This window comes from Phlebotomus papatasi, chromosome 1, assembly GCF_024763615.1.
Source record: "Phlebotomus papatasi isolate M1 chromosome 1, Ppap_2.1, whole genome shotgun sequence".
NCBI lineage: Eukaryota > Metazoa > Arthropoda > Insecta > Diptera > Psychodidae > Phlebotomus > Phlebotomus papatasi.
The window spans coordinates 5,617,325-5,642,185 of record NC_077222.1 but is presented as its reverse complement, the minus strand read 5'-3'; the positions used below and the strand labels follow the sequence as shown (position 1 = coordinate 5,642,185).

The 24,861-nt window shown below is 35.5% G+C and overlaps 2 protein-coding genes across 2 annotated transcripts; both read right to left on the bottom strand.

Moving 5' to 3' along the window:
* Positions 1-5,618: 5,618 nt before the first annotated feature.
* On the bottom strand, positions 5,619-13,452 carry LOC129798595 (uncharacterized). The gene is made up of 4 exons (XM_055841815.1): positions 13,310-13,452; positions 13,089-13,245; positions 12,865-13,019; positions 5,619-6,152 (listed from the first exon to the last, which is right to left on the bottom strand). Exons 1-4 carry the CDS (start codon positions 13,373-13,375, stop codon positions 5,946-5,948), a joined length of 585 nt encoding a protein of 194 aa, XP_055697790.1. The 5' UTR covers positions 13,376-13,452; the 3' UTR covers positions 5,619-5,945.
* A 3,657-nt stretch (positions 13,453-17,109) lies between these two features.
* Positions 17,110-23,306, bottom strand: LOC129798798 (uncharacterized). Its single transcript, XM_055842146.1, has 3 exons — positions 22,205-23,306; positions 17,991-21,925; positions 17,110-17,205 (listed from the first exon to the last, which is right to left on the bottom strand). The coding sequence occupies exons 1-3, from the start codon at positions 23,304-23,306 to the stop codon at positions 17,110-17,112; spliced, it is 5,133 nt and encodes a 1,710-aa protein (XP_055698121.1).
* Between the last annotated feature and the right edge of the window lie 1,555 nt (positions 23,307-24,861).

Below are 24,861 nucleotides of genomic sequence, written 5' to 3'. Positions count from 1 at the left end.
ATATTTCATTTAACGGTGTCTGGAATCACCAATTTCTCCCTTTGGTGTGTAAATGCATAGGGTAAGTGTGCCAAATTTCGGCATAGTTGCATGCAAGCGCCAAAGCCTCAAGTTTGAAATGTAATATTTCTAATGCAAATTTATTTTTTTGTTATTTATTTATAAGGAGTGTTGCTTGGAACCTTGTAGAAAGTTTATCGTCTTTATTTTATCTAAAATCTATTTGGTTTCCTATTTCGGCCACCTTTATTTTCATAGTTCCATTGCCCTTCCGGAATTCTTCTAAAATCTTTTTCACATCATCCCCTGCGTCTAAGTGACTCTTTTTGTTATTTTTTTACATTGTATAATCTCTAGAGTATGCAAAAACTAAAAATTCATCGAAATTTCAGGAACAAAAAAAAGTGGCCGAAAATGCAAACTGGTCAGAATTTGGTACAATTACCCTAGTACACAGAAACAGTTTTGGCACTAAAGAACAAAATCCCACTTTATAATAATTATTATCAATTTTATTTAAGAAATTTCCTCCACTGCGAATTCTTCGCAAGTAATCGCTTAATATGCATGAAATATACAGACTGCAAACGTCCAAGAGAATGATTTCCATACCTTTTAGTGTTAATGAAAAATTCTCCTTATTAATTCCGCATTTGTTTCTGTTGCTAATTGATTTGCAATAATCATACACTTCATTTAATATCCTGATAGTACAATACATTCCTGAAATTTCAACTTTACAAATGTAGCAGTATAATTGAATTATATAATGCATTTTTCTACTCGAAAACACCATCACCTGCATCATCTATTGTTGTATAAATATTTTGGTGGTTAAGATGTATTTTTTCAGAACATTATGAAGTATAAAAGAGTATCTCAATAAAAGAATGATAAATAAAAATCTGATAGCGTAGGGTAAAGTATATATGTTTGAACCATATCCAAGGGCCTAAATTTTGATTAAAAATTCAACCTAGTAAAATATTTTTTTTCTTCGATAAAATAACAATCATTTGTTCCTTGATTTTCCTTGATTTTTTTGTTTACCGCAAATTTAAATCAACACTTTTATCACTAAAAACTTACCAGAAAAGCCCAAAAAACTTCAGTAAAATTGAATGAACAAAAACAGAGGCTTGTGTTTTTCGTTCAAAAAAAAAAACGTCGATTGTAATGCCCAGCGCACATTAATTTTTGTTTGTAAACATGTTTTCAAAATGCATATGAGAGTGAGCGAGATGACTAGATTGAGATCTCATTTACTCTTACTAAAATGTCAAAAACATGTTTACAAAACAAAAGGTACACTCAGAAAACAGCTCTGTGGAAACAGCTCTTAATTTAGCTCTTGATATAAGAACGGGCATTTGTGTGTTGAGCTTAAAGACTATTTTACTTGAAGGAAAGCATTTATTTTAAAACATGCTTTGGTTCAAGAACGTACAGTCTTTGAATTTTCATAGATGGCAAAAATGGTCTCTGGAGGAATTTTAGGTACTAAGCAGTTCTTGGAGCAAAACATAACGAATTTTGATTCTAGTGTCAGATTTTTTCTGCTGTATCGCAACAATATTGACGTACACTCACAATTAAAAAAAGCAATAGAATTTCACGTTTTCTTTATTTCCCTACCACCGTATACACTTCTTAATTTATAATATTTCACTTTCAGTATATTTTTCCTAAAATCTGAACGAAATAGATCAATTTTGGACTAAATCAAAACTCACATTTGGAAAGATATTTCTCCGTCCGACTATCGCTGAGCGAGATGCCCGACATGTTTACAATTTTTTTTTCATCCGAACCACCTCACAAAAATCTTTTAATTTTTCACTATTATAAGTTTTCTTAATAAAAAAACACATTTTCACAACACTCCAGACACTTGAGCGAGCTCGTGGGGCACAATATTTTATTTTTCAGGAAAAAAAAATTTCCTATTTTTCGAGCATTAACTCACCAAATATCCACATAATTCTTATCGGCACTGTATTTTTTTGCACCACAAGACACTTCACTACTTGTAGAGGCTTCTCCCCACAATTTTCACTATAGTTTTATTGAGAAAACTCGCGAAAACAATCACAACTTTGCGAATTAATTGCACTGTGAATTGTTTTGTCTATCATTTGACAGCACTGGAAGCCACTGAAAATTTTCTAAAGAGACGGTACGCTCTCTCCCTCTCTCAAGACACGGCAGCTCTTAGTTGATCTGTTTTAGAAAACAGCTCTTCATTCTAAGCACGACATGTTTAGGTTGATTCGGCTCTTAAAATATTCTTACAGACAAGAACTGCATTTTTGCAAGTCCCATACAAAGTTAGAACTGCCGTTTTCTGAGTGTATTGTGCGCTGGGCATAATGCCCAACGCACAATAACTTTTGTTTGTAAACATGTTTTCAAAACTATATGTGAGAGTGAAAGAGATGACTAGATTTAGATCTCACTCACTCTCATTGAAATGTCAAAAACATGTTTACAAAACAAAGGTTATTGTGCGTTGGGCATAATATTATTCAACGCGACGATGCAAAAGTTGCACTGGCAATTTTTGCCAGAAATTTATATGTTCAAAACGCATAAATATGACAATTGATAACATATCAATTTGGCTTTTAGGCGTCTTCTATACGGGGGGATTTCGAAATGCACCCCACTGTGCTATGCACCAGTGAGTCTCGGGAAATCTCCTCTAGTGGTTCATTCCTGAGATAAATTTTCTCCACCCTCTGTTATAAATTCTCCAAGTGTGCTCTGACTAAAATAGATAGTCTGGAAGACTTTCTATTTTCTTTCGAAGTCATTCACATAGTGTTTTACAGTCAAAGAATTTGTTAAAGAGTGGTAAAGTTGATATTTATGTCTGGTGATGAACACTTCATAAGGAAGAGGAGATGAGGCACCCATCCTCTATATCAAAACCGTCCTACCGCAGGATTTTATGCCAATATTATTGCTAAATTAAGAGAATATCCTAAGTTTTTATTTTTCTATAAATCAACTTTATTCTATCTAACTATTTCTTTATTTCTATTTAATGATGTCTTGTTAACAATTCGACCATATTAAGAAGATTAAATAATACATTCAGAAGAGGGATCGATACCGTGTCCCTATTTCACCTGATTTGTCACCTAAAATGTCAAAATATTTGAAGATAAACAAATGGAGCTTTCAAAGAGGGAGATTTTAAGCGCCAAAAGATAAGCAAAAATGCACCGGTCTAAAGCTCAGTGGGGGACTTTTGTGTCAAAATGGCGATTTCGAAATAAAATCCCCCCGTTTAGATGCTCCCTTAAGGGCTTTGTCTATTCGGGATTTTTGGTTTTCAAGTTTTTGACGTAGATGAATTTAGCTTTTGCGATCTTGGACCTTTCTGGATTTTGGCTTACGGGATTTTGGCTTTCTGAAATTTTGGCTTTCGTTTTCAGACTTTTGACGTTCGAGATTTTAGAATTCGGGATTTTGGCTTTAGGGATTTTAGTTTTTCAGACTTTTGGCTTTCGGTATTGTGGATTTCGCTATTTTGGATTTCTTTCTGGCTTTTTGGGAATTTATTCCTTTTGGTATTTTGGCTTTCGGGCTTGTTGTCCTTTCCGGATTTTGGCTTTCAGGGTTTTAGCTTTCAGGATTTTGTCTATTCAGGGTTTCAGCCCTCTCGGCTTTTGGCATTCGTTATTTTGACTTACGAGATTTCAGCTTTTCACGCTTTTGGCACTTTTGGCACTTTTGCAATTTTGGACGTTTCCGTATTTTGACTTTTGAGATTTTGGCTTTTGGTTGGCTTAGGGGATTTTGGCTTTTGGAATATTAGAAATTTTATTACTTTTGGGATTTTGATTTGTCCCTTTCTGAATTTTGGCTTTCAGGATTTACCATATTCAGGATTTCAATTTTTTCCGACTTTGACTTTCGGAATTTTATCTATTCAGGATATCAGGTTTCCTGGCTTTTGGCGTTCGGGATTTTGTCTCTTGTGATTTTAGCTTTCGGGATTTTTGCTAGCTCATACTCATTACACATTTCTCATCGCTTTCAGACATAACAGCTATTCCTCTAATTTTTTTTCGAGCTTTCCTTCCTTATTAAACTAGTATAAAAACTTTTAAGTTAGAGTTTTTCAATAGTTATATCAAAAAGCTTACATCATTAGTTGTTTCAAATGACAGTATCATAAAATAAAATAAAAAAATATCCAAGAGAATTTAGCAATAAATGTCTACTACAAATGGGCTAAATAGACGATAAATGTTTTTTTTTCGTCTAAAAAGCATTAAAATGAGTTAGCAACTGTCAATCATATATAATCCAATGAGTAAAATAATGAAAGTAATTTACAGTTTAATTAGTGTGCTAAATGTGTAGGATTATAGAATTAAAATTATCAATTATATTATGGATAAAATTGTGGTGGAGTGAGAGAGATAATCATAAAAGGCGTTTTGTGTGGAGAACGCGCGAAAATGACCAGAGTGAGGAATGTCAATAAATTTAATTTATATGCCTTCCTTTCGTTTCCTCCTGCCACACACCGTGAAATCTTGCTGAGTTGAGGACAGAGAGGAGAGATATCATATTGAATAATCCAGGCAATGTGGGGTAAACATTCTTCAATTTTGCCACATACTTCTCATTAAAATTATTAATTATGCATCTCTCCCTGGTGTCCAACTTCTCAATTTGGTCATTAATCTATCATGCGAATGTGTTTTGATATTTTTTCAATATTTATATTTTTATTTTTTTATATTTTTTTTTTTGGAGCAAATATCCATTTTGCTAATTATTATGGGGCACCCCAGCTATATTTTCTTTGGAGTTGGATGGCGCAGTGCGTATTACTAAAATAATTATTATGCACATACTCTAGCTATTTATGTATCATTATGCTTAATAAAATTATCGATAATAATTGGATTTTACCGTTCAAATGAACATATAGACTTATAGAGAGATAAAAACACCGCATTCGGATTATGATTGATGGGGGAAATCGTATAAATGAATGATGCTCTCTTATATTATTACCTTATTTTTCTTGTTAAAAAGTCAAGTGCGAACAACTTTTTTGTCTTGCATCTTTAGTGCGTGTACTCTTTTATGTGCATCTGCAGATACAATAATTCTGAATAATCCTTGGCCTTCGATATTTCTTTGAGAGTAAGAGAGAGAGACTTGATGGTATTAATAAAAATTTCAGGAAGAACCCTACATGAGATCAAAAGAAGCTCAAATTTTCTGCTTCTTCATTTTAAAGCGCTCCACACGATCATTTCGATCAATATCGCGCGCATTGGAAACCCAAAGTTCCAAAAAATATATGTATTTTTTTTATATTAAATATATATAACTAAGGAGGATGTGATGCAAAGCAAGATGATGAAAAGGAGAAGATGGGTAATAAAACAAAATGCTATGTCGCAGAGCAAAAAGAGAAATCGCGTTTTCATCGCCTCTCCTTTTGCAAAATGTTGGGTATTATAGAACATCACACCACCCAAGAAACCAAAAAATAAAAAAAATTCTTCAGCGATTGGATATATTTGAAAGGAATGAAAAAGAGGGTGGAAAAGAATAGAGAGAGAATCCCGAAAATGATCAAAAATGCAACTTCTTTTTCGTTTCTATTTCAATAGCCTTATTTTATATTTTGCATGCGATTTTTGGTATATATACCTCCAAGCAAAAAAGGAAGAGTTGAGAAGAGGAAGGAACAACAAAAAAAAAGTTGAAGAATTGGATGTTTCGGTGAACTCTGCAAAGTAACCTTCTCCGGAGCAGTTTTTGGGGTGAAGAACCCATGATTGGGGCAAATAGACCAAAAATTTATTGTTCAAGGACCATAAATTGGTGGGCTTTTGTCTCTTTGGGATCTCGTGCACCCATTTTTTTTTCTAAAAACTATTCTCCTTCTCCATCAACGTCACATCCCTCAATTATTTCGTTCCTGCTGTAGTCGTTTCAGTTGATGCTTCTGTGGAATTTACCTCAGTGCTATTACTCTGTGGAGCAATGGTTGTCATAGAATTTTCCTGGATGGAATCGTCCACTTTAGCCGCATCAGTTGGGGCCGAAACTGTTGTTGGTTCCGTCTGAGTTGAAGCCGCAGAAGGTGTCGCATCCTGAGCCACTGGAGAGGTGCTCTAGACATTTCCAAATGAAAAAGAAACATAGCATCAAAACAAATTCAATTTAGATTTGAATCATCCTTATGCACTCGAAATTTGATTGAGCGAAATTGAATTCATTGTAACAGGGGCATGACATTTCCTATGTTTCCCATATGTTTCTAGCGAGCCGAAAAAATTTTTGAGTTTATTAGCTGTTTTCTGTCATTGTAGAATGAATTAATAAAAAATACTAATACAAAATAAAAGCCAATTTAATAACGAAGAGGCAACCGAGAACCTTAAATTGGCAATCTACGTTGTTTTGGAGATATCTCGTGAAATGTGTACGAAAACAGGGAAAAAATTACACTAAAACTGGTCGCATTTTTCAGAGCTAATGTCACCCCCCTGCATTGTAACGTTCAAAAGAAACAGAAGAATACGAAGAGTAGGATAGATATATGTGCTAAACTTTTGAGACAAATATGTATGTCAATTTCATGAAATTTTTCTTTTATAAAAGGTGTGGAACGTAGGCATTTCATTTGCAAAGTGTATGATTCCGACACACCTTTTAGACCAGGAGAACTTGAAATCAAAATTGGTGTCTTTTTCTTTTTCAAGCTTTTGCCATACGTCTATCTTACTCTTTGGTACTCTTCTTCTTCTCTTGAACATCACAACAAATTCAATTTGCAGTATAGTCTCTGAAATCTGAATCTCTCAAATTCGAACGCCGGCCGTTTGGATTCAAAATGTCAATTGTGAGGTTATGTTAGAAAGTTCGTATTCTAGGTCAATGAAAATCATATTTATGTGCTTCTTTCTGAATGTTTACATACATTATGATCGTATAAAATGAAAAGGAAGTATGTTACCCCGGTTACCACTAAGATTTGCGAGAAAGTGCGAGAATTTGATTCAAAGTACAATTTAATCTCACACAAATTTCGTTAGTTTTGAAAAAATCTTTCGAATTTGGGAGGTGAGAAATGTAGAAAATACCCCTGAGCGTTCGAATTTAGGAGACTCTATTGTAATTTAATCCAATTTGAGTGTGAAGGATTATGTTGAACATTATGCGAAACGTTGAAGAAAGAAGGGGGATGTGAACTTTAGCATTAGCATTCTATTTGCAGTTTTTGGCGCCGGCACTCATTTTCAATTTAGTGAAATTCAATCGATTAAAATCGAACCTTTTACTCTCTTTCAAACTGATATGAGATGTAACTCTCTCTTTCCATTATAAAAACATTTAAATTTCAATTTCGATTTTCATATATCAAAAAGAGACAATTATATTTGATTTTGGATTGAAAGATAATAAGAAAGAGGTAAAAATTTAATTAAATTGAATTTCACCAAATTGAAGAGATGTGCCGGAGGCATTATAAACCAATTTTCGTTCATATTGAATTTATACTAAAATTTAATCTTTATGGCTCTGGCACACCTTTTAGATCAGGAAAATTTCATGAAGTCGAAATTCGAATAACTTTCTTTCTCACATGATTTGCATATATCTATCAAATTCTCTCGCACTCTTCTTCTTCTTTTAAACATCACAATAAAATCAATTTAGCTCAATCGAATTTAGTATGCGAAAGAATGAGATAGTCATATGCAAAACATTTGAGAAAGAAAGGGGAATTTCGACTTCATGAAATTTTCCTGATCTAAAAGGTGTGCCAGAGCCATTAGGCAACTAAATGGAACAGCCGAATTTTTTAGATCAGTTCAGGGGTTCTTAATCCGATTATGTCTAACTTGTGTTCAAGGAAAAAATAAAAAACTCTGAGAAGTCATTTGAAACCGAGCCAAATTGATAGAAATGTTCTAATTTTCCAAGCTTGAGTTATGAAAAATTATCACTGTTAATAATTAAGTGAATAATTTTCTAATACAAGAATAATTCAGTGGAACAAGTAAACGTCAATATAATTAATAAGATCGTGGTTAATTTTTCAGGATACGATTCTTTGTAGCTCTCTCCCCAGACTTAGTTTATTCGCTCCCTTCGCTCCTAATATATTTCAATATGCTACTGTGCAAGTAAGTAGTAAAAAATTAAATTTAGTTAACAAAACATAAAATTTGATCAGTCAGTATACTTAATTTTTATAACTTTAAAGGCAGTAAGATTTTCATGAAAATTTTAACAAAGAAAAAATTAAATGACCAATTTTAACTATTTTTTTTGGCTTTTAATGTCTCTAAATTAACTTTTGTAATCCAAAAATATCATTTGTATTCTTGAAAACGGCGCGACCTAAAAGTTATTAAAGAATAACACTTATTACATTTGTTTCATATTAACAACTTTTGTAATATCAACAGTACATGCTCGTACTGACCTACGTAGGGTGGTGACATTACTTGTGGCCTGTCTTTACTTATGGCCTCATCGCAATTTTGGTCAGAAAATAATTCCAAAAACCAAAAAAAAATGTGATGTTACCATAAGACATCAAATATTTTTAATTTTGGGGTTTTTCAAAATCACTTTGTAACATTGTAGTGTTTTTTGTGAGGAGGCCATAAGTAAAGACAAAAGCCACAAGTAATTCCGCCACCCTACTCATCTTAAAGTGATATAATCTCTTTAAATAACTTTCGCAAAAAAAATCTATTTACTTTTTATCTATAAGCCAAAATAAGAACAGATATTCTTTGTGAATATTTTTCTCTAAAAAAAAAACAAAAATTTATTGATTATAATGCCCAACACACAATAACTTTTGTTTAGTAAACATGTTATTGACATTTCAATGATAGTCAATGCAACATTGGTCTAGTCATCTCGCTCATTTTCATGGGAAATTTTGAAAACATGTTTACAAACAAAATTTATTGTGCGTTGGTTGTAAAGAGCACTACGTTTATGGTTTTTGTTTAATAAAATACAGTCAAGTTCTTCAAATACGATTGCGGTATTAAATGAAAAGCAAATTCATCAGAACAAAAATTTGTGAATAAATACGAACATTTGAGCTTATAGAAACAAAACAAGCTTATAGAAATAAAATTCCTTGTAAAAATTAAGGCGTTCAGTGTTAGAAAATCTACAGTAAAGTACTAAAAGATATTGTACTATCTGTCTACTAATTTCTTTATGTTTTATTTTTATTTCAAAGTAAATAATATCACATGAATGCCGTTAATTTTTTTTTGAAAATGACGTTCGAATTTAAGGATTGAGAAATGTCATTTATACATTATTTAATTTGTCTATATAAAGTTAACTAAACAGACTGCTGAAGGCCTTGCAAAAAACAGTGAATTAACTGAGGTACGGTTTTCACACACCCTTAGGGGATGGTTGAGCAGTTTCACCCTGCTGAACTCTTTTTCAAATCACATTTCCTAAACGAACATGAACCATATTCAAACTAAGTTTCATTAGTTTCTCTTGACTATTAGCTATTTAAAAATTTCTAAAAAAATATTATTTCAAAATTGAATATTTTCGAAAGTTATGCATGCATGAAACTACCCTACTTTCCCATACTAATTATACTTGTGAGAAGTACAATTAGTGTCACATACGGCAATGATTAACTTTCCAAAAATCTTTTAAAATATTTTATAGAGGTAGTTCATATAAAAACACTCGCAAAATTCGCACTTAATGGGTCAAGTGGTAGACCACTCGCTCTATGATGCAAGTGTCCCAGGTTTATACCCCTAATTAAGTCACCAGGAATTTTTCTAGAACTAAGCGGTGTTTAAAGTCCTTTCAGTGAACTTTAGTATACTTGACTCCACAGGGAATGGAGCTGATATCCCTATCCCTGTATAAGGAACAATATACTGGTAAAAATAAATGGATCATCAAGGATCATTTCAAAAGTATCACTTTTTTTTTAACTAAGTAATAAATGAATAAAAACAATGAAAACTCATCTTTGATGTTCTCTCTGATGAGAGAAATATGTTGTGAGTAATAAGCTCATGATAAAATATGTTCTATTATGATAAGTGTGCATTCAAAGTCTGAAATTTGATCCATCCTTTGCAAAAGGATCAAATTTGGATCAATATGAAACTTTTATTTTTACCAGTGTAATAATACATATGCCTAATATATAGGTTTCAGACCTAAAGCCCAAAATAGGTATAGGGGGATCGGCTTAGGGATCAGCTCGAAAAAATTAGGATTGGTGTCAATACACTCAGGGATCAGTTCAAAATTTGGAGGATCAGGATCAAACTGGAGATTCTTAATTCATGAGGTCTAGTAAAATTTACGAGGATTAGCGACATCAGCGCCAATGGCAAAAATATAAAACTTCACGGGTGTTTTTGGGTAATTTTCGAAATGTGAATTGGGTAAAATAATAATATAAATAATAAAAAAAATAAAATAAAAACATGGAGAGTAAATGGTACGCAATGTCGCAAAATTTTAAAATGCATTAAAATTCGAGTAATGAGAGAATCAGAGTACTCCTATCTGTATGAAAATACGTCGATATTGTACCTAAGATGTCTTTCAGCAATCAAAGTGTGCACATTTAATAGAAATTTACGCAAAAAATGCTAATACTTGATCCTAAATCCTCAGTGTATGATAGTGTTTAGAGTGATCTTCTACCGCCAATTTTTTCTAACTGAGTATTCTCGAGGATCAGCCTGTGTCTATTTTCGGCATAATGCTTAGACATATAACTTAACTTATCTAAATTCTTTTCAGTGATTTTTTTTGGAAAATGTTTACTTATGTCCTCGGCCTTTCTCAAAAGATTTGCATAAGTCTATCCCAATCTTTCGGACTCCAAATTAGACTGAACTAAATTTAATTTGGTGTGATGTTCAAAAGAAGAAGAAGAGTGCAAAAGAGTGGGATTCATATATACAAAACTTTTAAAAAGCGAAAGGGTTGTGAATTTTGACTTCATAAACTTTCCTGATCTAAATTGTGTACCGGAGCCATTAGGATTGAATATTGTGGAAGGGTCTAGTTCTTATATAGAATGTATTGCCAGCATTATTATTATTGTACAATAAATTTATCTAAGAAATGACGGTCTTGTTTTGCGACACTCAATCTTTTCAACATCCTTGATTTTTTAAAAATATATAAAATAGTAGAATAATTGATATAGAGGTAGGGCAAAATTGCTCTGTGCGATGTTTTTTGTTCAACTAAAAATTTTAAGCTAACCTCCTTTGTATCAATCAAAGGAAAAGTGACCATGCTTGATCCCATTGGAAGCTTCGTAATGACTAAATTTTCTATGTTTCACAATATATGTATAACTCATCGCAACCATATTTTAAAAACTATGGGAAAAAGGGCAATTTTTAAAATATATTGCGGCGTCAGGTTAATTGAGAATCATAGGAAAAATTTAGTCATTACGAAGCTTCCAATGGTATCAAGCATGGGCGCTTTCCTCTACTATGAAAAAATGCTTTGTCAAATTAACAAGAAAAGTTTGTCAAAAGGATGTTCTTCCATACAAATTGTGAAAAAGTTTAGTCAAATTGGTAAACAACATCCTTTTGACAAAATTTGTACAAGATCCACTTGTTCACTCAACAAAACTTTTTTTAACGAACAGATCTACCTATTCATTGAAATAATTGACAATATAATCTAGGTAGTTTATCAAAAAGTATAGAAAAAATCTTTTTCCGGCAAATTTAGCCCTGGGGTGAAATGATAACTTTTCAATACTATCGAATCGATAGTATCGATAAATCTGTATCTCTTAAATTAAGTGAAGGACAGAATTTAAAACAATATTGAATTATTTATTGTACCATTCTTAAAAGAATGTAATGCCCAACGCACAATAACTTTTGTTTTGTAAATATGTTTTTGACATTTCAGTGAGAGTGAAAGAGAACTAAATCTAGTCATCTCGCTTACTCTCATAGGAAATTTTGAAAACATATTTACAAACAAAAATTATTGTGCGTTGAGCATAATGTCCAACGCACAATAACTTTTGTTTTGTAAACATGTTTTTGACATTTCAATGAGAGTGAGTGAGATCTAGATCTAGTCATCTCGCTCATTCTCATAGGAAATTTCAAAAACATGTTTACAAACAAAAGTTATTGTGCGCTGGACATAATGCTCAACGCAAAATAACTTTTGTTTAGTAAACATGTTTTTGACATTTCAATGAGAGTGAGTGAGATCTAGATCTAGTCATCTCGCTCATTCTCATGGGAAATTTTGAAAACATGTTTACAAACAAAAGTTATTGTGCGTTGGGTTTAATGACCAGCGCACAATAACTTTTGTTTGTAAACATGTTTTCAAAATTTCCTATGAGAATAAGCGAGATGACTAGATCTAGATCTCATTCACTCTCATTGAAATGTCAAAAACATGTTTACTAAACAAAAGGTGTTGTGCGTTGGGCATAATGCCCAACGCACAATAATTTTTGTTTAGTAAACATGTTTTTGACATTTCAATGAGAGTGAGTGAGATCTAGATCTAGTCATCTCGCTCATTCTCATGGAAAATTTTGAAAACATGTTTACAAACAAAAGGTATTGTGCGCTGGTCATAACAGTTAATATAAATATTTATATGAGCTACAAAAGGTGCAGCTATCATTGTAATTTTTCAGAATCGACAGTCGATACTATCGAAAAGAAGTTATCATGTCACCTCTGGTTTCACCAAAACCCGATTGTTAAAAGTAGTGTGGGGCTATGAAGCGTACAATATTTCAGTAAAAATCCTTTGTCAGGTCTCCACTCTCCCTTAATTCGAAATACAAACCCCAGATCCAGGTGCTGCTGAAGTTGATGTTGGAGCTGATGTTGAACTTTGTATTGGATTTGCTGTTGAATCATGCATTGACGATGCTGTTGGTGGTAATCCCTCAACTGTACAGTTGGTACAATTAATCTTTATATTGCAACCATCACACTGAACTGAAATTAACAAACTTTTTATAACTCCTGTGTGCTTTTTTATCAAAATTTCAATCACTTTCACATCACCTTCAACATTTTTTATTTCAGTTACATTTTTTTCGTCACTCTCAGGATAACCATGAAAAATGTCTGTAAAGTCGAAGGGATCGAAAAAGTCGAAGGTATTATCTGAAGGCACTGAATCTTCGTAGTCGTAGTAATTATCAAAGTAATCAAAGAGAGACTAGAAATATTAAAAACACAAATTAACACCTTATATCCAAAATTCGAAGTAACTTTGAGCTTACTGAAAAAATTGCATTAGACGCAGGAAAACTGAGAGCAGTTACAAAGGTAAAAAATAAAAAATTCATTGCTATTTTTTTTGTGAAGTTACCCGGTGTTCTTTGACGTGAAAATAGTAGAAACTGAGGTATTTGTGCCTAGGCTTCTGCCTTTTATACCGGGAAGATTGTGTGAAGTTTCTTTTATCGAAATCTGTCCATGACCAATAAACATTTCTCCTTATCTGAAAAGAGTTAACCAGAAAATTATTGTTTTTCTTTCCCTGAGGAATTGTTAGTTTTGTCAAGCATTAATACCTTTTGTTTCTTTTATTTGAACAAGTGTCAGACATTAAATATGGAAATACCAAATACCAATACGGGGGAAAAAACACTAATTTTCAATGAGCATTTTCATTGAAGAACTTCTCAATAGATGTTTTTCTTTCACATGTAATAGCTGACGCATGTTTTACATTATTTTCTTATCATTCAAGTACACATGATGCTATTTTTTCTGTGATGAGATCGTGAGATATATAAAAAAAGAGAAGAACGTAAAAATCGCGCGAAAAAGGTATTAGGAGCATGTTTCTTAATTGGAGGCCATTTCCTTATTCTAATGCCTTCGCAATTTATTAAGATTAATTTTTCAGAAAGACTGCAATTTTCAATAATATCAGGATATTTTCTCATTAACGTATCGTGCCTTTATGCAAATTGTCCGTGTATTGCTTCTCATGTGAAACATCTCTTATTTTTAAAAGAATGTTTCTTTAATGTTTCATGAATGTTTCTCATTGATTAACTTTTATTGTTGGAGTTTAAACTGAAAAAAAAACAGCAGTACCCGTTGTTTCGCGGTCAGAACACTTATTTATAATGTTAACTGATTTATTAGCTATTCATATCTTAACTCAATGATTTAACACACAATTTCTGACATATTAATCTGATTGTCCTAAAATACGGGTTTTCCTGGGGTAAAAACATCATCAAAAACCGAGATTATAAAAGGTTTTTAAGTGTTTTAAATGAAGTATTGGAAGTACAGAAGTAAGTCTCCTGCAGTACTTTAATGTTAATTTATATTTTATAGCTTTGGTGGTGTAATTTAGCAATTTTGGTGCGTGAAACACTAAAAGTTCTCTCCACTAAAAAGTGCAATTGGTGTCGAGAAGAGAACGTTGGAATATGTGAATGTTGTGCAATTGTAATTTCTGCACGATCTCCTTTTATTGTTGTCCAGTTGATGAGAGATCAAAGAAACTCTCAAAATGGGTCACTTTCAGTTTCATTTGTCCCTCTTCATTCTCTGTCAATGATTCTTCTTGCACCTTTTTTTTATGCATTCGCCCCAATCGTGGCTTGAAGATGCCAAGGAGGACAAAAAGCAAGAATATTTATGTGTATGTTCGATTGTATCGTTGTCTCCTTGTGGCTTGAAGATCTCTCACTGGGGGGACAATTTTTCACTATCATCTCCGTATGGTGCACAACAATCAATTGACAAATCACAGGGCATTTTGTTCTTGCAATCTCTCTCCTTGAACGTGTGACGTGCGAATTGTTTGGCAAGATTATTGATGATCTTCCACTTACGATCGTTCTTTTTTTTCTGCTAACAGCTCCTTCTTCTGAAAAAGAGAACACTTCATTTTACAATAATTCTCTCACATGCAATACTGGCCTTTTTATTCCTCCAACCCTGAGAGAAAGCAATATTAAACTTGAGGTATATCTCCATCCACCACTCCTGAGTGAAACTTTACTTAAAGGCCAAACGATGAGAGATAGCGACTTGGGGTTTTCGAGAGACAACACATTAAAACAACCCTGTTTCAATAAATATCAGAAAGTGCATATTTCCATAAACGAATTAATAGAAGTATTCAAACTGAATAAAGCCAGGAAAGTAGGGGTCGTCTAGTTAAGAAAAATGTTCGATAATGTCCATAATAAACTATTTTGTGGCATTTTGCATAGGGGGAGATTGTGCAGCTTCGTATGGAAAATGACATCCAAGACTTAGGGGAAACTGGGGCACCACCAAAGACGGGATAGCACCAAACACTGCGATTTTTTAATCAGATATTCGACTTCTAAAGACAAGACCTATAGGAATTTATAGGCACTATAGGGATGCTTGTCTACTGAAGAAATGGTTGAGATAGTCCAAGTAGTTAAGAAATAAAAATTAGTGTTTGGTGCTACCCCGTGTTTGGTGGTGCCCCAGTTTCCCCTAAAATTTTTTACTGAATACCACACAAATCAAATCAATTACATCGCTATGTCAAAAAATCTCTTATTACGTTCGTAATTCCGCCCCACAAAATTCCTGAAAATCCTTGGATTTTTCCTCTAGCAAATAGAAAATTTAGTGGTGATGTTTACGAAGTTGCCCTGATTTGCTCAGCTTCGTACAACATTTTGTATACCTATGTAGGCCTAATTTTCTCCGAGAACATTGCACTGGACACAAGAATTTGCGCATTACTGCCTAGATCAGACCTGTGCTCGTTAAAAGTCGTGTAATATCGGAAATTTTGTGTTGATAATTTTAATGGAAATTACAGATAGTACTAGTAACACTAATCCCGCTCATTCAGGGTGCCATGATAAATATTTTTTCGCCAAAAAGACATAACAGAAATAAAAACTCATATAAAAAGAAATTGTCTTCTTGATATTTTTGTCGGAAGACGGATAGCTGTTCACTACACATCCTTTTACTTGAATCTTGCAGAAATACAAACTCACCTCTTTCAAATTTAGATATACATACAAATCACCTCTTTCAACAAAGAAATTAAATGCAATTATCACTTCAAATGGAAAGTTCTTAAATCGCGCGCAATTCAACTGTGAGAGAGAGATAGAGACACAAATAACTCACTTTACAAACGTCTGGCGGCGCTGCGATTGCGAAAAATCTCTAAAATGCCACAAAATATTTTCTTCTCTATTTTATGCTTCTTAGCAGGTCGTGTACGTTCTTGTGATACACACTTTTGCATTCTTTATTAACCAAAATAGTGTAGTACAAAAGGATTTTTCTCAAACCTATCCTGAATTTTGAGACAGCTCAAAAGAATATGACTCATCCAGCTCAAAATTTCATCCCAATGTTTTTGTTGTAATATCGACAATAATTTACAATTAACTCAAATAACTGTATTCAACTAAATTATTAAAAGGATTTTCTTGTGAAAATGACTTAACTCTTAGGAATTAAACAATTTTCACATTAAAAAACCTCTCATTTTTTCTATGGTAATTTTCGCGGCATTTCGAAGAATGCCAACAGGCACCACCAAATTCACTTCGGCTTTTCTTTTAGCTCAGGCCTGGCCTAGATAGAAATTTCATCTACTTGTTTTCACCATTTGTAGGAGATATCACGCATTAAAAAATCAATTTTATGCTATTTTTCTAACACATGTTTTTCACTCCCGGAAAACCCGGAAAACCATTTTTCCCTACATTCTTTTAGTCACTTAAAAGCTTGGTTAGGAGTGAATCTCTCATAATCACACCTATTGTAACCCTTGGATTTTCTCTAACATCTTACCCTCTATAACTTGGAATAGTTGTTTATTCGAAAAGACACTTAAATGTGCAAAAATGCATAAAATATTCCATATCAGAATTACGATTTAGGCCCATTTTTTTATTTTTGCGTTTTGAACTCAGTAAAAAAGGTCTAGGCTTTAAAGATGTGGCATCCGAGTGGAAGTAATTTGGTGGTTGGTTTGGGGTGAACTGAACTGAACGTTTATTTCTTCCTGGGTTTATATACAATTCTGATCCTAACATCAGGACCGCTACTTCATAGTCCTGATGGACTTTACCACCTCTTTGTGGGTATTCTCCAATGGATGGTACATTGGACCCATCTTTGTCTCATACATTTCAAAAGTCTACCAGGAAATGTGAGATGTTGGACTAGCTTTTAGAATATATGACAATGGATGAAATTCATTCAGTAACTTGGAGAAAAATCAACTTTTACGAAGCTGCACCATTACTGATGAGGATTTACCTATTAAATTACAAGACAAAAACCGCTGGTAACTTGTTATGATGCCCCTTTGGCCACCTCAGTGACGTGCTCACCTATAATTTGTAGAATAACCACCGAAAATATCAATCACCAGCCCTTCTACTTCTGCAAATAGTCTCTCACCTATTAAAAACACAGAAACTATTACAATCCGATCGAGTAGGATCAAAGTTTCTTTCCTCTGCTGCTGCAACTATTTCCAAGGATTTCACTGGACAATTTCCGGAATTAAAAACACTTTTATTTTCACAGAAATTATAATTTTATTCTTCACCTCGTGGATCACTTGTCTACTCACATGGAATTTTGCCAAAGACTGGTCAAACTGTATTTTTTATACGGAAGTACCGATTGCGGTATTCAATGAGAGAGTGAAGATGATCTACAGGTTTTTGATAAATGCAATATTACCCAAGGGAACTTCAAAAAAGCCTAAAGTTATACAATCATGTAAATTTAAATTTCAAATTCTTAACATCACTCCCCCTTTTTGAAGTTTACGTTTAGAATAATAAATTTTAGACCTTTTTTGTTTAACTTAAGAAAATGCAAAGACGCAATTTAATTTATTTCATTATCACGAACTGGTAATTTTATTAATTTTGTAATGGGTCTTGAAAATGATTTGCCCTTGACTTTTACCTGTGCCACTCTCACCCTATTATCCTTGCCAGGAAAAACTTTCTCCACTAGAGCCATTGGCCAATCCAAATTAGGTGCAATGTCTGATTTAACCAAAACAACGTCTCCTGGTTCGATATTGGGAGAGTCTCGGTTCCAGCAATGTCTCTGTTGCAACGTATGAAGATAGTCTCTCTTCCATCGGGTCATGAAATCGTGTTGCAACTTGGTACATAATTCCCATCTATGCAAACGATCCGTCCTCTCTAGATCTTGTTGAACAACTGGTAGCTGTGTGAGAGCTCCCCCTGTAAGGAAGTCTCCAGGTGTCAAACTGGTTGGGTCTTGTGGGTCATCTGTGAGAGCAACTAGGGGTCTGCTGTTCAATACTGCTTCGATCTGGATGATCACAGTGTTCAGCTCCTCGTAAGTCAAAGACACATTTCCAACAATTCGTGAGAGATGATATTTGAAGGATTTAACGGCAGCCTCCCACAAGCCACCTTGATGTGGGGCACCTGGAGTGTTGAAGTGCCACTGAACGTGTAGCTTTGATGCGAAGTCTGACAGCTCTTGTTGAGCCTGACGATTCCTGAGCAACCTTCGTAACTCCTTCTCTCCCCCGACAAGGTTAGTGCCATTGTCGCTATAGATATGTGCTGGTAGACCCCGTCTTGCGACAAATCGTTTGAATGCAGCAATAAAGGCGTGCGTTGTTAACGAAGTAATGAGTTCGAGATGAACGGCCTTGACTGTCATGCAGACAAAGACTGCCACATATGACTTTTCTTGCACACCACCTCTGGGGGCCCTTTTGATCATAATATGGCCCGTAAAATCGATCCCCGTATAACGGAATGGGCGAGTAAAAGATACTCTCGAAGGTGGAAGGTCACCCATCAACTGCTGAGATTTTGGAGGCTTTAATCGTATGCATTTCACGCAAGAATGAATGATGCGCTTCACAGTGTTTCTCCCGTTTAAAGGCCAATATCTTCTTCTCAGCGACGCTAGCGTGAGCTGTGGCCCAGCATGTAGAAGCCGTTGATGTTCACGTAGCGCGAGTAAATCCGAAAGTTTTCCTTTTGGCAAAATTATGGGATGTCGAAGATCAAAATCCTCTGAAGACAGGCTTAATCGTCCACCAACTCGTAAGATTCCTTGAGGATCCATAAAGGGACGCAGTTTTCGCATAGGGCTAGGCAACGAATTCAGGCGGTTAGCCTTGACCAAATCACGAACATTTTTCAAGTGCCTTTTCTGATCCCACTTTAATATGCGAACTTCCGCTTCTTCTAACTCTGTGACCTGCAAATTCTCAGGAAAAATCATAACAGAATTTCGGGTTCGGCGTATTCTCATGCTCTTGAAAATGGCAACTGCTCGAAAAATCCATGCGAGAACTCTACTGATCCTCAAAAATGAACCATGGTGTTCCAACAGACGATCGTAAACAATCATGTCTGGATCCACTGTAGTTGATAATCCCATACCCGCCAAAGTCTCCGAACAACACAGGTTGGGTTTTCCCGGACAAAATTCTTGAGGCCAATTTTCTTCTGTCTTCAGCAACCACTCAGGTCCACTCCACCACAACTTATTAGAGGCAAGTGCCCTGACTCTGCTACCACGTGAAAGGACATCTGCGGGATTATGCGACGTAGGCACATGTCGCCATTGGGATGCTGTTGACAAACTCAGAATTTTGGATACCCGATGCCGTACAAATACCTCTCTTGGACGATTTGGCGAATGTATTTGATGCAGGATAACCATTGCATCAGTCCAAAAGAAACATCTTTCTATTCCCAATGATTTTGAGACAGCATTCATTACTTGCGTGGCTAATTCTGCTCCACTGAGTTCTGCCTTTGGTATCGTCAATGCAATTTTTGTAGGAGTCGCACCCTTCTTTGATGGGATTGGCATGAGCCTGGACTTCGAAACCAATAAACTTGACGACCGAGAAGTATGACTATCTTCGCAAACCAAATAAATTGAGACTCCATAAGCGGTTTTCGAAGCATCGCAAAATGCGTGGAGCTCACGATGACTTGGATTACTGATTGTGGATATCCATCTTGTGATTTGGATTTGTTCAATATCTGCTAAGTCCGCAACAAACATTTGCCACCTTTTTTCCAACACATTAGGGATTGGAGTATCCCAATCAGCCTCAGTCTCCCATACGTCTTGCAGAATGATTTTTGCTATTGTGACAATCGGTCCGATTAGTCCACACGGATCAAAGATTCTTGCAATCGTTGAAAGAATATAGCGTTTCGTAGGATTTTCTCCGCTTGGTTGGTTGGTCACTCGAAAATGGAAAGCGTCTGTCTTTGGATTCCATAGGATACCCAAAGTTTTGGCTTCTTCATCTAAGACGAGTTCAGTGGAATTTGGAGTAATATCATCTTCTGGCTGTAGAACTTCTAACCTGTTAGTTCTGAATTTGGATAGCTTCATCCCTGCACCACCTAGAACATTTTCTAATTGATTTTTAGCATCTATGGCTTCGCCTATGGTTGGGGCAGAGAACAGGCAGTCATCCACATAGAAATTTTGAGTCAGGATTGAACAAGCCAAAGGAAACTCCGTTTTATTATCTGTGGCAATTTGATTTAGAACTCTAGTTGCTAAGTATGGAGATGCTGCTACACCAAAGCAAACGGTTCTGAACCGATAATCCACCATTTCTGAATTTTCAAACCAAACGAACCGATGATAGTCTCGGTGTGAGGGATTCATGAGAACCTGTAGGTACATCTTAACAATATCACAGGTTAAGACGACCTCATGTAATCGAAATCTCCACAAGATTGACACCAGAGTTGGTTGAACCACTGGACAGGCCATCATACAATCATTCAAACTCCTCCCAGACTTTGTGCGTGAGCTAGCATTAAACACTATCCGTATCTTGGTAGTTGAGGAATCATTCTTGATCACGCCATGGTGAGGAAAGTAGTAAGATGGCTTCTGTAATTCATCGAAAGGAACTTTCTCAATAATATTGAGGCTCAAATATTCTTTGAATATCCCATCATACTGGTTCAGCAATGCTGGGTTTTTTACCAATCTTCTGTTCAAGTAGTTCAGTTGACGCACAGCAGCCCCACGATTGTTATCTAGATCTTTTACATCATCCCTAAGTGGAAGTGATACTACATATCTTCCCTCTGGGTCCTGAAAGGTTGTGTCTTGGAAGTGTGCTTCAACTTCTTCATGTTCTGATTGAGCACCGAACTCCTTGGGGACATCCTCGATTTCCCAGAACCTTTTGAGTGTCCGATCTATGCTAGTCAATGTGGTAATGTTGCAAGAACCTACTACTGTATAATCTGTGGAATAGCACGGACCCACTACCAACCAGCCAAAAACACTGTGTTGGAGCATGGGAAGACCTTCTCCTAGAACGTGTTTTTCAAGCCCCAGGAATTGCCACGCATGGCTACCACCGATCAGCAAATCTACTTTCTGTCGCTTGAACCAGAGGGGGTCAGCTAACTGAAATTGTGGGGGTATTTGGATCCTACTGACATCTATCTCCCAATTCGGCTGCTCCCCAATGACTTTCATCATCACAAGACAATCCAATATATGGGTCTGGATTTCAGATTTGTCCTTGATCTGCAATCGAACCTGAGTTTCCTGTTGCGAGACTTGTGAAATTGACCCTACTCCGTCAACAATAAAATTTGTTCGGGTAAGTGGCAATTGTAACTTTTCGCACATGAAAGTGGAGATGATATTAATCTGGGATCCGGGGTCCAAGATAATTCGACAATATTCTTGGGTATTATTGTTGCCCAAAAGTTTTACAACAGCAGTTGCGAACAATACATGGGATCGCACCCCTCGTGATTTTCCCGCACAATTCAAACTAGTGGATGTTGAGGGACAGGGATTAGTACCAGTATCAGATGGGGTAGGGTTATCCAGTATTGAGAGTGGCACTGCAGTGGGATTTGGACTTGTAAATGCATCATGAATCAAATGATTGTGTCTTTGCTTACAAACTTTACATGACTGATATGAACAATTTTTGATTTCATGACAATCGATAAGACAATTTTGGCAGAGCTTAAGATTTTTAACTGTTTCAAGTCTTTTCTTGGGTTGAAGACCCAAAAACTTCTTGCATTTATACAATCTATGTGGATTGACATTACAGTATTTGCAATTTTCGCGTTTCTGGTTTTCGGTTACATGAGAAGACACATGCTTTGACTTACTTGAGGACTGCTGCGGTGGACAGGACTCCATGTTCCGACACCTGGTGTTCAAGAAGTCATCAAAGTCCGCCCATGTAGGTGTAGACTGGGGCTTCTTTTCACTCCACAGTGTCCTGGTCTGATGGTCCACATGATTGAGAGTCCAGTGGATGAGCCAAGGGTCTCTTTCCGTGACTTGCAAAGCATTAATGGCCTCCAATGCTTGATTAGTAGATGATTGGAGTTTCCTTAGGGCTGAAGCATTCGGCTTAGAGATCACTTGTTGGCTTAAAAATGCATCCATATGTGCAGCGACTATCAACATTTTGTCATCATACCTCTTCACCAGGCGATTCCATGCAATATCGTAGTTCTCATCAGAGAATGGGAGTTTACTGAAGAGAGCCAAAGCCTCCCCATTGGTGTTACTCACAAGATATTGCATTTTTTGTGACTTTGTGAGCCGTGGGTTTTTATCGACAGAGGAGAGAAAAAGATTTTTGAAAGATTGCCAATCACAATAAGAGCCCCCAAAAGAAGGAATTTTAATAGGCTCAAGTTTTGCCGATGACTCAGTAAAAAGAAGGTCAGTTTCGCTAAGAGAAGTATTAAGTTCCCTACGAGTCTCCAGCATTTTACTGAACTCCTCTCGCTGAACATCAAGAATTTCCTTGAGTCTAGACTCATCACTCAAGCGTTGCTGGCGCTGTTCTTTCAATTGTTTGCTCATTAAATTAAGCAAAGTCTCCAGACCTGAGCTTCCGGGGCCCGCTCCTTCTAAGCAAATAGAATCATCAGCGAGTGACCGTGGAGATTGCGATGAGATGGTTGCCAATAGCTTCGTAAATGCCATCTCAGTGACCATGCAGTCATCCAGAAAGCTCATCAATTCCTTTTGCTCTCTCTCTTTATCCTCCGGAGTGGTCGTGTCCTTGATAATTTCCATTTGGATTAATTGAAACTTTTGCTCCACCCGTCCAACCATATCACGGTGTGATACAATTTGCATCTCTGCATTATCTCTTTCAAGGAGGGTTGGATCATTCTGGAACTTCTCAAGCACCTTCTTGATGCTAGTAAGTTGTCCCTTGTAGGCACGTCTACTTAGTTCCTTTTCAGGCATCGTGAAATCAAATTGTTCCCTGAAGGCGACGTCGGACCAAATGATGAGGATTTACCTATTAAATTACAAGACAAAAACCGCTGGTAACTTGTTATGATGCCCCTTTGGCCACCTCAGTGACGTGCTCACCTATAATTTGTAGAATAACCACCGAAAATATCAATCACCAGCCCTTCTACTTCTGCAAATAGTCTCTCACCTATTAAAAACACAGAAACTATTACAATCCGATCGAGTAGGATCAAATGATGAGGATTTACCTATTAAATTACAAGACAAAAACCGCTGGTAACTTGTTATGATGCCCCTTTGGCCACCTCAGTGACGTGCTCACCTATAATTTGTAGAATAACCACCGAAAATATCAATCACCAGCCCTTCTACTTCTGCAAATAGTCTCTCACCTATTAAAAACACAGAAACTATTACAATCCGATCGAGTAGGATCAAAGTTTCTTTCCTCTGCTGCTGCAACTATTTCCAAGGATTTCACTGGACAATTTCCGGAATTAAAAACACTTTTATTTTCACAGAAATTATAATTTTATTCTTCACCTCGTGGATCACTTGTCTACTCACATGGAATTTTGCCAAAGACTGGTCAAACTGTATTTTTTATACGGAAGTACCGATTGCGGTATTCAATGAGAGAGTGAAGATGATCTACAGGTTTTTGATAAATGCAATATTACCCAAGGGAACTTCAAAAAAGCCTAAAGTTATACAATCATGTAAATTTAAATTTCAAATTCTTAACAATTACGAAGCTGCAAAACCTTCCCCTATATATTCCATTTGAAACTTTGAGTATTCCATTTACAGTAGAGTCTTCTAAATTCGAACGCTCGGGGTGGGGGGTATTTTTAACATTGACAAGTATCCTCACTAAACCCTATACTCCGTTTTTTTCATTGAAGTTATGGTAGGGTCGGAGGAACGTCTGTTCGACAGGGAACCCCTATTGACACTTTTGTCAAAATGTTGAAAATTATTTAATGTATCTAGTAAAATATAAGTAATATAACGTTTTTTCTGTAATATACCTTTTATTATAAACAGAGATGTTCAAATTTCATATCCCAAATGGTAAAGAGTAGGGTGTCAGGTGCTGACACGAGTTCTTAAAGTGTCAATAGACGTTCCTTTCACCCTACCTTGAAATTTGAAATATTACACCAGAGTTGACCTTACATTGCGATTTTGTCGATTTTATATGGAAAATTAGCATATATTTGAAGTATGAATATAGTAAAAAAATTCCGCGGAATTCCACTTTCTAACAAAAATTATCTTATTCTAGAGGTCTTGTTCTGTCAAAAACCGTCGAGAAACCTTGAACCTTTTTTGCGTTTTTTTTCGCAATGATATTTTGAAAATGTGGTAAATTGACTTTCGGGAGCATTCTCTTTTGTTTGTATTGTCTTTTGGTTTGTAAGACAAGCGGCACGAGATCTCTACTTTTAGTTTTTTATGATACCCCCATAAGTCAACATTCCTCAGAAGCGGATTTTCGCGAGACGCGATTTTTTTCGCAGATTTACGCGGGGCGCGAATT

What these genes read in the sequence shown, in the direction of transcription:
- LOC129798595 (XM_055841815.1), bottom strand. Translation starts at nt 13,375, where the DNA reads ATGAATTTTTTATTTTTTACCTTTGTAACTGCTCTCAGTTTTCCTGCG. An exon ending in TGAAATAAAAAATGTTGAAG is followed by an intron (nt 13,020 to 13,088) that starts GTGATGTGAAAG and finishes TGTTAATTTCAG; the next exon opens with TTCAGTGTGATGGTTGCAAT. An exon ending in CAGCAGCACCTGGATCTGGG is followed by an intron (nt 6,153 to 12,864) that starts GTTTGTATTTCG and finishes GGAAATGTCTAG; the next exon opens with AGCACCTCTCCAGTGGCTCA.
- LOC129798798 (XM_055842146.1), bottom strand. Translation starts at nt 23,306, where the DNA reads ATGCCTGAAAAGGAACTAAGTAGACGTGCCTACAAGGGACAACTTACT. An exon ending in TCCACCGCAGCAGTCCTCAA is followed by an intron (nt 21,926 to 22,204) that starts GTAAGTCAAAGC and finishes ATCCCACTGCAG; the next exon opens with TGCCACTCTCAATACTGGAT. An exon ending in ATAGGGTGAGAGTGGCACAG is followed by an intron (nt 17,206 to 17,990) that starts GTAAAAGTCAAG and finishes ATTTCCTGGTAG; the next exon opens with ACTTTTGAAATGTATGAGAC.